This window comes from Taeniopygia guttata, chromosome 1A (assembly GCF_048771995.1).
Source record: "Taeniopygia guttata chromosome 1A, bTaeGut7.mat, whole genome shotgun sequence".
NCBI lineage: Eukaryota > Metazoa > Chordata > Aves > Passeriformes > Estrildidae > Taeniopygia > Taeniopygia guttata.
In genome coordinates this window covers 45416988-45430045 of record NC_133025.1, presented here as the reverse complement: position 1 = coordinate 45430045, position 13058 = coordinate 45416988, and the positions used below count along the sequence as shown (strand labels likewise).

At 36.8% G+C, this 13058-nt stretch overlaps 1 protein-coding gene across 13 annotated transcripts in view; it reads left to right on the top strand.

The window, feature by feature from the left end:
- Positions 1 to 13058, top strand: part of ANKS1B (ankyrin repeat and sterile alpha motif domain containing 1B) — a 404826-nt gene that overhangs the window by 109481 nt on the left and 282287 nt on the right. For all 13 annotated transcript variants that reach the window (XM_030262159.4, XM_072923255.1, XM_072923243.1 and 10 more), the window contains one exon: positions 7506 to 7671. In XM_030262159.4, coding sequence (XP_030118019.4) covers positions 7506 to 7671 — 166 coding nt within the window. The remainder of the gene's footprint in view (positions 1 to 7505; positions 7672 to 13058) is intronic.

The following is a 13058-nucleotide window of genomic DNA, read 5'->3' as shown; positions in this document are numbered from 1 at the left end:
GCCATGGAATAACTTGTTTTACTGTGTTTAGGCACCACTTCTAGCTTACAGTATGAATTTACTTTCCCTCTGACAGTCTCTTACTGTTAGGCTTAGTTTTCACATTGCTGAAATATCTGCAAAGTTTATTTGGTACTATTTAATTAGGAAGTATTAACTTTTACAAACTTTGCATGCTCCCAGGATCTTTAAAGAACAATCTCAAACTTTTTTTTCTGTTAATTTTGTATTTCACTTTTCTCTTCAGTTATATAACAAATAAAATATGATTCACAACAAAGTTTTTCGCTTTGACAGTGCAACTCTCCATAACTTCAGTATTTTGAAAAACATTTTCTTGTTCTTTCTATTTTTCTGTGGGAGCATGTGTAGGAGAGATTTCTTCTAAGACAGTCTTGGTTTATGCTATTGCAATAATAACTTTTATAGCAAACATACTTAAATTTTTATTTCTTCAGTGTCAAAAATTTTGAGCATGAAAGATTCTTTCCTGAAATAGTGAAGATTTATTTGTCTCTTCTATCAAACCTATTGCATGTGATATCAATTAATTGGTTTCTAATTTGCAAATTTGTCAGAGTATTTAGTTCAGAACAAGATACATGGGCAGCTATAGAATATTTTTTAAAAAGGCATAGGTTATTTGAAATAGATAATGGATTAACACATTTTGGCGTTAAATCTCTCTTTTTAAAGAAGATTTCCCCCATAATATCTCATTTTAGTGAAGTTATCTGCTCTCCAGTCAAGTCAGTTTAGAGCTGTAGGGTTGCTGTTCACAGAGCAGTTGTGTTTTGCTTCAAGATTTACTTGAGTGCATTCAGTTTTTCTCTCCCCTTCCCAGCAACACATACATTTTTCATTTAGTGGCACAGTAGTTGATAGAAATTAAGCTATAAAATGTGAAAAATGTGAGTCTGCTTAACACAGAGTAGTACATTAATTGTTTTCAGCATTTGTTGTCAAATATTGACTTCAGTATAAGGTTTCTCAGTATCTAACATTTTCCATGGTTACTGCCCTTATAATGTAAGAGATTAGTTTTCCTGTTTGCTGCTTCAGTTAGAGCTGTGTGTGTTTGTTTAAAATGTAGGCATTAGAGCATAAGCATCTTGCAGAGAAGTATTGTTTCCATGGAGCTTAGGTTTAAGCCCATTTTATCTTTTTTTAAATATAATAGCCTTTATTTTAAAGAGGCATTTTCCCACAACTTCGAGTTCAAACAAGACATGATTTTTAAAATGTCTTTCATGAAAACAATAAAAAAAAAAGGGAGGATATTTAAACTGGAAATTACTTTCTAGTTTATAATTGTATTTTTTCCAGCTAAATAAGAATAATTTATTAAAACAGTTACTATATTGCACTACATTGCCACACACAGCCATTAACATTTGCATAAACCAGATTATGTACACTTTTAGTATAGTCTTTGTCACAGTGAGTTATTTATTAGAGGGAGCATCTGCTTTTTATCATGGCCTGAGTGTTGAATGCATGGGAAAGCATGTAACATAACTACAACAATCTAGCTTCATTTGAGATGCTGAATATCTGCCAGTTAGAATTATGAAAACACTGCATAAAATATAGTGACATGTTTCTGCTGCTGAGGTTAGCACTGCATTCATTATGCTCACAATTTACCCGTGTCTTCACACATTTATAGTTTAGGCAATATTAGTGAGTTAGGTGTTGTAAGGCATTGTAGGAACCTTTAGCTTTCAGGGATTTATGTCTGTACAGTTTTTTTACAAACTTTTAAATTTGAAACATGGATATGGGAAAATATCCATTGGAAAAGGAGAAAATAAACCTATATTTGGGGTGTTATATAAATAAGGCTCTTTTTTTCATATATAAATTTTGAAAAAGCAAATCTAAATTTTGAATAGTTTCTGAAAAACTTAACATCATATTTACATTTCTAACCAAATGAACAGGACAACTCTTGCATGCTTGTTAAAATTGATGTTTTTCTTAGCTCTGTGGAAGGCTTACTGAAATTTAAAAAGACTGTTTCAGGTGTTGAAGGGAAATAAGTCTTTCTACTAAGTCTGTACACGTATTACTCCTACATCCGCAAACCCACAATTTCAAATGTTTGCTGAAAGGGTAAAAGATCCTACTCTTTTAAAATCCATGCTAGAAATACTCTGTGCAGGTCAGAGTAGATCCTCCAGTGTCATTACCCTTAAATGAGATTGGTGATTTTCCAGATTCTGTAATATATCATGAATTTTATTATATGTTCTATGACAAATTACACATTCAAGTGTTTCTAGGTGTCATAACAATGAACATTTATGATAGTTTGACTCATGAAAAATTATTCTAATTGTACGACACTATGAAACTTCCTTTGTTACATACAAAATTATTAGTAATAGATAAATGAGTTTTTACTAGCCATAAATTATAGTAATATTCCTGATATCTTTGAGTGGAAAGACAGTCAAAATAAATATTTCACCATCTACTTGGGGTTTTGGGTTATTGTGACATAGGAAATACTTTCAGTTGTTTATGCTTAGTACTTTATTGTGGCAAACTTGCGCAATGCCATTCTGGTTCATGCATTTTCCTTTCCACCTTGCTGCATGTCAGAAAACTGTTCTAATTATCTTGAGTCACTGGTCAGGATTTCTTTCTTGTTGGAATTCTTGATTCCTCTCAGCAGCCTTCAGTTACTTATCATTAATATTTCAGTGTGAAGTGTCCCAGTCCAACAAGGTTTGTCTGTTTACAAATGTCAAGAAGTCTGTGTCATGCAAGTACACTCAGACTAGATGTAAGGAAAATATTTTTTACAGTGATGATGGTGAATCACTGGAATAGTTTGCCCAGGGAGAAGGTAAATGCCCTATCCTGGGAAACCTTCAAGATCAGGGGCTCTGAGCAACCTGGTCTAGTTTAAGATACCCTTCCCAATAGCAGGGCATTTGACAAGATGACCTTTAAGGGTGCTTTCCATGATTCTATGGCATACATGGGATAAATGCAATATTCATTGCTCACTCTCAGGATAATCAGGAGCTTTGGGTTGATGGAGCATATAAGATCAATAACTCTTCAAAGTTTCAGCAATAACGTCTCATAGTACTCTTCTAAGGAATAGCTGGGCAGTATTTATCATACTGTGACGGAAGGGCAGACACCTGGATTCTAGATGCTGGTCCTCTGGCCTTCAGCAAGCCAAAGGAGACAACACAATACCGTGGTGGATCTCAAGGGGTATGTCAGAATTTAATAGCTGTTCTTCACTATCTATATAAATGAAAAAGATATTTCTAAAGGCAGATAGATTGAATTCTTATTTTCTGTGTTTCCCAGATTATTTCTACTTTAAGAGGAGAGTCATGTGTGACCCTGGTGTGTTGTCCCATGTTCCAGGGAAGTTATAAAGTTTCAAGTGTCCTGATTTTTATAGGAAAGGATATTGACAGAATGAAAAAAAATCTATTAAGTACAAATTCTATCTTCTTATTAGAGTTTCAGTTCAGATTAGGTGCCTCCTGAGCCTTCATCATTCTATTCATACAAACACAAACTTGCATATACTGCTTATATCTCAGCCCTTAATCATACATCATTGTTTTCTTCTTAAAAGGAAGGCAAGACTATATAGAAGGCAGAAGCAAGAGAAGCTAGAAACCTGGAAAAAATATGGAAAAAAAAAGGTCTAATTCAACATCATGTAGTTCTTGAAGATTTAGTCATGTTATGGCACATTGTTTCACAATTGTGTATAACTCTCTGCAGTGGCTAAAAATAGGTACTTTAGGAACAATTTCATTCCAACTGATTAACAGTCTCCTCCCCCTGTGCAAGTTTCAGATAGTGCATCATAGGTATTATACCTTCAAACATATGCTCAGAGGAGACCCAGCTGACTGCAGGCCTATGAATGAGGGCCACAGTGTGTCCCTGACATGTGCTCTGCGACTTCAGTGTCACATTACTGTTTCTTTCTACAAGACAAAAAATCTAATTTACATTGAATAGTATGGGTGGTTGTTCTCTAGTGATTTCCCACTAGAGTGACTCACTCACTCTTAATGTTGGGGTTTTTTTTACTTCCATTGTGTGTGTATTTTTATCCTTTCCACAAAAAACCCCAAACTTATTTTAATGTACTAGCAGCCCAACACATTATTTTTATGAAGTTATAATTTCAAATAAGGACAAATTCTGTCTTGATGGTGGTGGTCAGTTATATGTCTCACGTTCAGCAATTTGGAGTGGTTAATAGAAATTTGAGATTGAATAATCTCTATTTTTAAAACAAAAAATTAGACTTACATTTTGATTTCGTAACTAAAGATAGAGTATTTTTAGGAGGTTTTATTATGGAGTCAATAATAACTTGGACATGTAGAATTACTGTAGTTACTTGTTATTGCAGTTGGTCAAGAGCTTTCAGTCTTAGAAAAGAACAGAATCACATTGCTTCACGTATGATACTTATAATCTTCCAACATCTGCTAACATCTAAGTTGAAGTTGGTGAATTAGTTTAGATCTTAGAAATTTCTAGGAATGCTCAGTACCAGCAAAATTGACATCATTTTGCAGCAACCAGAAGCCTTTACAATGCCTTTCTCCAGTGATGAGAAATTTTCTTTTTTCTTTTTGTTACATACACACTTTTTAGTTAAGGCTTATCATCTTCACTTAATGGGTTGATAGAATTTCTGGCTTTCTAAAGTATTAGCAATTATTTTTTGACTCTAATTCATTTATCTTCTGCTGGACATACTATTATTATATTTTATTTATTAGAGAGATAATTAGGAAGAATTTAATTGCTGGTAGTTTACATTCTAACAATTTTCTGAGAAACCCCATTATTTTTATTTATTCTTCACTGACATTTATATTCATGCCAAGTTATTTACAGAATGTTGAATAATATTCAGAAAATCAAACTGAATGTTAAGAGCAATTAGGAAAGGAGTAGAGTACAAAAAATTATTATGTCAGTATGACTGCTTGGTGAGCCCTCATCCTCATCTTGAATGAGGAAATCTGAGAAAATGCCATCCCTGTCACATCATTGAAGACTGAGAGGATGAAGGGTGACAGGGATGGTCAAAATCCTGGAACAGCTGGGTAAGTAGGCTAGTATTTCTCATTCCCTGAAGAAGAGGACATGGGAAGTGCACATGTCTGTGACATCACTAGGAGGGGATAAGTGAAGAACAACCTTTCATTGCCATCTAAAGTATAAAATGGTGATGTCAAACTTGGTGAGGTAGCTGAAAAATGGGGGCAAACTGGGGGCATGCAAACTATTAAAGGGGACATGTGATCTAAAGGCAACTTGAGAATGTAATTCTAGAAAGTTTAATTGGTAGACATGTGAAACAAAGCCAGCACCTTTTGGCTGTCAAGTGTGAGACCCACAAGATGTTGCAGAAGGACGAGCAGTTACTACATGCTTGACCTAATCTTGTATTGGTTTCACTGTTCTCTAGGTCAGCACTGCTGGCTGCCTTTACAGACAGAATATTGGGTGACAGAAAGTATGATCCAAAGTCTATTCTGATGTTTGGTGTATCAATTTTAATGTTTTTTTTTTTAATGTAGCTGAATTCAGGTGCTGAACAGGATTTCACTTTGGTGTTTTGTGACAATTTTAAGGCTGCAATGTTTCTTCATGGGCTTCTCTAGGCAGATTTACAATAATTAGGGTTTTGGCATTCTGACTTAAATTCATGTTTCTAGAATAGTACAAAGATTAGATTGAAGTTTTCTGTTTCAGTCATTGTTTTGGTAAATAAATTTTTGCCTCTGCCTTTTTATAGCAGACTTAAATGGACAAGCTAAAAAAATGTTTTTCAAGGTTGGAAGGATTCTTTCTCTTGTCCTGCAGTTGCCCTTCAGCTGCTTTAATGCCTCTATAATTTCCTATTAACTTCATTTAATGAATAAAATGGCTTAAGTTAATAAAATTACATTTGGAGCTGCAGGAAGCCTACTTGAAAAATTTTGTAATCTTTATAATTTCTACTACCTGAAACTAGTTATTATTAGTCTATATATGTGAGGTTACTAATACTCAGAGCTCATAATCTAACTAGGTAGAAGCTGTAAAGGGAGAAACAGAGATGCAATCGCATTCCTCTTTTAGGTATGTTTTTTGAATGCTGACCACCAATTTTGTACTGTTTGCTACTACATACTAATTTTTTAAAATTAGAAGTATTGTATTTATTTATTATTTATTCTGTTTGTTTATTTATTATATTTATTTTATTATTCTATTTATTTTATTTGTATGATTATTTCCCTGATCACTGCTACCAGTGTTAATTTTCAAGTTTTGTTAGTTTAACCTGGGATTTAAATCTGTCTCTACTAAAGTCATCACTAATTTTGAAGTGAAGCTGCTCTTGGTGTCATCTCAACCCTATCCTTCAAGAGACCAAATGATGAACTTTCATAAAGTTAAAATGAGCACAATGACCAGGAAAAAAAAAAAAGGCTAAGCGTCATGTAATTATTTGCTAACAGTATAAATCATTTATCTGAAAAAGCATTATTAGCTACAGCCATAGCTTGCCTTAGTTAATATATGTTCTTGGTGAAGAAATTGTTACTCCACATTTTGGACATTGTATTCTTCAATCATTTTCTGAGTAGGGCTATGATAATATCTAACTGTCAGGGAACTTTCTTGCCCCTTGTCTTTTATTATATCCTATTTGATTTATGTCTGATGCTTGACTTTCAGAGACATCCACATGTCCAATATAAGAAAGATGTGGAAATGTGTCTTTGCCCATGCAATTGCTTTCTGCTGGGATTAAAAAAATAAATCTCTGGTGAAATTCTGTTGAAACTGAATGTTATCTTCTTATTCATGTTCAAAACTAGAAACAGTCTGCTTGATTGGATTACTGTACCAGCAAAACTTCTAATTCCTTTTTTTCCCCCCTCCCTCAACATTTGCTAATCAGTAGAATTTGCTGTACGTATTGCTGTTATAGGACCTTTTGTCAATATTTTGCTCAAATGTAGAGCAGTAATTCATCTTCATCACAGCCTGGGATCCTGCTATCCATATGTAGAAGGCATATTTTTAGTTTTCTTATATGTAATATAAACATTCTGTAACACCATCCCCGAAGAGAACATAATTGTAGTGGTTAATATAATTTTTGGTCTTATGAGATACAATTAAAAAAGAAAATGAGACATCCCTTGAATTACAACCTAGCAAAACAGGTATGGCAGAAGCAGTAATCCAGTTTTCATTAAATACAGTTTGACAAATATAGTTATTCTGTAAACTGAACAAGAACTGTAATATACAAAAATTTTAAGACTTAAGAAATGTTTTCTTCTAGTATGCAAGTAATTCTTCTGGTCTGTTACAGTTTTGATTTCAGCAGAATGCGGTATTTAATTTGTTGAATCTTGCTAGCCAGAGTTATTTAGCCTGGTTCTTTACCTGTGTCATCTGAAAAATATCTCTTACCTACTTAAATTTTTGCATTTCAGGAATCTTATTCAAAGAAGAGAGGTTATGCACTGGAAGCAATACCCTCTGTACCTCTGGATGCAGTTCCTTCAGAAAATGACAGCACTCTTTGTGATTCGATAGACATAGCAGTCACCAAAAAGCCTTGTTCCCTAGAGATAGCAAGAGTTCCTTCCTCAAGATCAGGTAAATCACCAAATAATCCTTTACACAGTCATTGGTGTAAGTGTTAATCTATAGAATATTTAGGTTTATGTTTTTAAGCATGCAGTACTCTGTTTATTTAGCACAGTATGAATATAGTCTTCCATTAGCTACCGTAAGAGTTCCACATAAAAATAAAGATTAATAGCAAAATGTTGTAGAAGTGAAAATAAAGCAGATGTTGAAATACTTTTCTGGATAAATACAAGGTTGCAAAAAGCCAACTTAGAAACAGTTTCTTGTACACAAGCCTTTTGCAGTAATCCTTTAACCAACCTGTTTCTTTTTTTTTCTAAATACCCCTTAGCAACGACATTATGGAACTACTTCAAAATTTAAAGTACTCTGCATTTTCATGTTATGTGAAGGAATATCTGATCCATTTTTGAAAATAAAATATGAATGAGAATTAGGAAAAGAATTAAATGAATGTTTGACAGACTGCTGTTTGTGTTATATATATAGGTTTGAAAAGCAGTAAGTTGAAATAGTTAAAAACTAACAGAATTATGCTGTCAGATATTATCTTTAGGTATGATCCTATCTGTAAGAATTCTGTATATGTTCTCCAAAATTATATTATCTCTTCCATTACCCTTGTTTGAACTCTTCATTAGTCACCACCTGGTACAGGAATTTCAGAATATAGTAATATTGCTCTAAGTAATTTGACTGAGAGTCTGCTTTAACAAATGACAGTTCTCAGCAGCAGAGACCTATTTGAAACAAGCAATTGGCCTTCTGACCTGTTGGAGCTTGATTAGGAATCATGATTTGGGTAATGTACAAGGATGATAGATGATTGTTGACTAACATCATGTTACTGATCTGGTCTGTGTAAGGGGAAGCGCCTTCTTGATTTCACAGCTGAACTAATATTTAAAGAGTGCCAGAGCTATATCGTGCACAGTGTATGAGGGCCAGATAGCAAGATACAGCTTTGAAGTTTGCAAGATAAGGTGGAGTGGATCATAGTTCCCACCTCGCTATTAAATTTGGGCTAAAGAAGACTTGCTGGAACCTACATTATAAGCAGCAGTCTAAAAGGTGGCAGAAAATAGGATAGTGTCTTTATAGCATAGTTGCACAGAATGGACCAGCATCTGGCTTGAACATCAGCATGACTACTTGCTTCTACTGCTTGTTTCTGACTTTGATAATCTAAAAAAACATTAGTCTGTGCAGGACAGTATTGTGTGTTGCTTTTCAGTAGAGGAAGAAAATAAAAAAGTATCTTTGTTTTTCACACTTCTACTTGAATAATTACCATAAACATATGTATTGCAGTGGAAAGACTGTGATACACATACCAAATAATTTGTTAGGGGGAATTCATTACCTGTCTTCTTAATAATGGGTCTCAACAACAGATCTTCCCATTATAAGTAGTATTTTTAAAAGAAGATGGCGTTTTCCACTAGTTAAAATACTGGCTTTGGAATTGTGCTTTCCACTGAACACAAGCATTTTTCTTAGGCATAGTAAGTCCATTAAGATCAGCATGAAACACAGATCCTATAAAGGACATTTTCGTGTCTTAATCTGGAAGTATGTTTTGTGTAGTTTAAAATAGTGTGTATCAGAGGCCTAGAGTATAACCAAGGAAACTGTAGGACATTCATGAGGGCACACATGATATTTAGAAGATCTAACAAGATCAATGCATTGAGAATACAAATATACTGTAATCCCTTCTGTTAGTTTTCCATATACCACTATGATATTTTCCTCTTGGCATATTATTGGGAAGAACATTCAGCTGTACAGAAAAACATGGTTTTATTTTAAGCTATAAATGTGTAAGTTTTTTAACTGGCCTGCCTTGCAAGCCATATCTGAAATAATTTTGGCTTTTATCTTATACTAGAAATGGACCAAATGAAATAAATCATGTAATTCAATAAGGTATTTAGCATTAGATGTAATTGTATCCTGCCACTTAAGGTTGTGTAGATTTATAGCTTGAATAAGTTACATATGATTATAGATCATTTATTTAAAATAAATATCTAATTCTGCATTTTTTTCCCTGAATTTCCCTCAGTTTTTGTGTCACTGAGACATGGCAACTTTGGGAATACTGTTTCAAATTTCTGTATTATGTGATATGTAAGGTTCTGGGGAGAAAAAACAGACTGGTCTGTAATTCTCCTGAATCTTATTGTTGAACTGGTAAGGAATCACAGAGGATGAGAACTCCATGCAATAAATGGTAAAGGGTTGTTTGTTTTCAGGGAGAAAAACTGAATAGAAAGCAAATAAAAGTAGTCATATAGTTGGCTCTCTCTACTTCTGAAACCCTATGTTGCATGAGTTTTATGTCTGTTTGCAAGAAATTAGGTTTCTATAGGAAGAGGAACAGTTACATTTATTGGTTTATACTCACAGTTAAAGCAGTTGCTTCTAATTAGCACAGATTTAAGAGTAAAAAAACTGTGTCTCAGTCCAAGTTCAACTGTTCTTTGTTTCTATGATAGATTAATAGGACAAGTTTGGAAGAGTGCATGAGCATTTCTACCTTTAAATTAATAGCTAAGGCATGATAGGAATATTCTGAAATACTGTGCTCATTGAGAACATTTTTTCCATTAAGTAAAATATAAATTTGCGGTTAAAATTTCATCGATCTATTTCATAAAATGAATATAATTTATTCATTAATCAGTCTTACTGATTATTCTTTTGCACAATGCCAGTGCCCCCATGAAAATGCAATCTCTCAATTGAATGCTGTGAAATGTGATCGAGAACAGAGCAAAGCAGGCCCAAGCTTAATAGCAAGGAAAAAAAAAATTATTAAGCTACTACTACTATACTACTATAAAAGGAAAAAGAAAGAAAAAAACACACAGAAAATTCAAAATTAAAACCTTCCAGAGCATTCCTCCTCCCACCACCCAACTCCAACAAACCACAGCGAGACACAACCTGGACCCCAGTCAGGTTTCCACCCTCCAGACAATTGATACTCAGCCATCGAGGGAGAGAGGAGTCCCTCCTGTGCCACAGACCCCCCAAGAAACGCAGCTGCCACACCCTGTGTTTCCATGTCACTCATGGCACCGCCCGGAGAAAAAGTTTGCCAATGGTGACCCTCTCCTTTCCATGCTTGGTGCTCTCACCACCAATGCATGGATGGACAGACTGCTTTTAGGATTTTTCCTTTCAAGGATGCCCTGCCAAGAGGGGAAGAAACAACAGTTCAGTTTTTCATTTTTGGGACCACAGTCACCCCCATTTTCCCCTACGGCTGAGGATCCAAGAACAGAGATCTTCTTCTCTGAAGGCAGGGAGCACCACCACAAACAGCCCTAACTTTTCTCTGTTCACTCCACTTCTGTCTTTTCCCAGCTGAAGCAGGTTTCTTTGGCTCACTGGCATTCTCCTAAAATACAGTCTTTCTTGGAGGAGAAGATCGGTTCAGTCTGTGGCTACCAAGGAAAAGTCCAGCCAAAAGCCACTCCATCATCTCCTCCCACCTAGAATTTCTCCTTCCAACATCCCAGGTCCCAGGCTGTCTCTCTTCCTCTCTTTCAAACCGAGGAGGAGAAAAATTTCACAAATCTTTCATTTCTCAAGGAAGGGTTAAAAGTCCCGACTCCCAAGGATGGCTCACTGCCCAGGCTCCAGCTCCCACAGCCGGCTGGGCACCTTGCAGCCCCCCCACTCTTCTCCTTCCCCACAGTGAACTGCTGGCAAAACCACTGCTGTCTCTTTCGAGAGAGAGAGAGAGAGACTCTGGGGAGGGAATGGAGACATCCCAAATTTCTCCACCCTTCCATCTGCAGGGGGCCAGCCCGGTTCCAGTCCCTCCACCCATGGGCCTACCTCCGAAGGCCACATGGCTCTCCCCTCCCCCAGCCAGCCACAGGCCAGGCAGGGGAGAGCCTGCACTGCACCCTGACCGGAACCAAAGAGAGAGAGTTCTCCTGGGAATTCTGCTTTTAACCCCCCTGTGTTCTCAGAGGCATGTCCACCTTCAATTGGTCAGTATCCAAATTGACCTCTTCCTTCCGAGAAAATTCTTTTTCCGTGTCAAACCGCGACAATATTGCCCTATTGGATATTGTACTGTTCTATTCCAGAACAGTATCCTTACTCCTTAAACTAGACATTTCCGCTACGCATTTTACTTTTTATACTGCTCTTCTATTTAAAAAAGAATTCACATGACATATTTGATCTTGAAAAATAGTAATGAAATTTTATTAGTTCATAAGCCATGCATTAGTATTTTCCTTTTGCTTTTAGGGATGTAATGAAATTTTGTGAACAATAGAAACAAATCATCTTGGAAAAGGTGTAAATGAAGTTAAAAATATGTTCATTAATGTAATGTGGTTTTGGTCACTTATATAGGGTCCAGAATACTGATTTAGGTATTGGGGGTGCTTTGGGGCTCTGATGTTAAAGATCCTTACACACTTTTACCCTTAGTAGCTTAGACATTCTGTACCACAATCCATCCATGTACCTCATAGTGTCATCCATTTTATTTAGGAGAAATATTGAATGATATCTGAGCTACATTACCAACTAAATGCTAATTATTTTTAGTTGTAGTTAAGTGCATGTCCCTACCGAGTAGGGAGATTATATCTCTTTTGCGGTATGCTCTCTTTCCCCCCTGCTTTCCCTTATCCCAGCTAGCTCCGGGGGGAAGGGGAGAGCGGGCAGATATTCAGCTCCTCCCGCAGAGCCCTTGCGGCCTTTGGGTGAGGCTGTGTGGGTCTGAGAGCAAGCAGCAAATTAAAGGAGAGAGCCTTTCTCCGGGGGGCAGAATTCCATTTTATTGCAACCCAACAGGGAGAGCAATAATTCGAAGGGGCCGCGGTCTGCTGCGCCGATGTTTGTCTGTGCCGCGCTGCGGGCGGGGCGGAGCGGCACGCGCCGGAGCCGGCCGGGAGGAAGCGGCGGGCTGCTTGGGCGGGGCGGTGGTGGTGCGCAGGTACCAGCCAGGAGAAAGCCCCGGGCGTGCCGCACCCGCGGATTAAGTACGGGACAGGGGAAAACTGGGGCAGCCAATGGGGTAATGCCATGGGGGGTCTGAGGGCAGTGGGGTGCAGGGGTACATCCAATGGGGGATGGACAGGTGGAGGGTCCCAGTTCGTCTGCCTATCGCCCGGCTTCCCGGGTGGAAGATTCCAGGTGGGGGGGAAGGGATACCGAGTGACAGACAGGCATCTGGGGGTAAACACAGTGACTTTGTATTTTCTCGGGGGCAACAAACCGCGGGTAGAGATGGGAAGACCCGGGGGGATCGTTACATAACCCGGGGGTACATGGAACGAACTTATACATAAAACAAATGTAATAAAACATATAGAAACACAACTCTACACTCTTTGAGTCTGCTTTTATCATTTCTA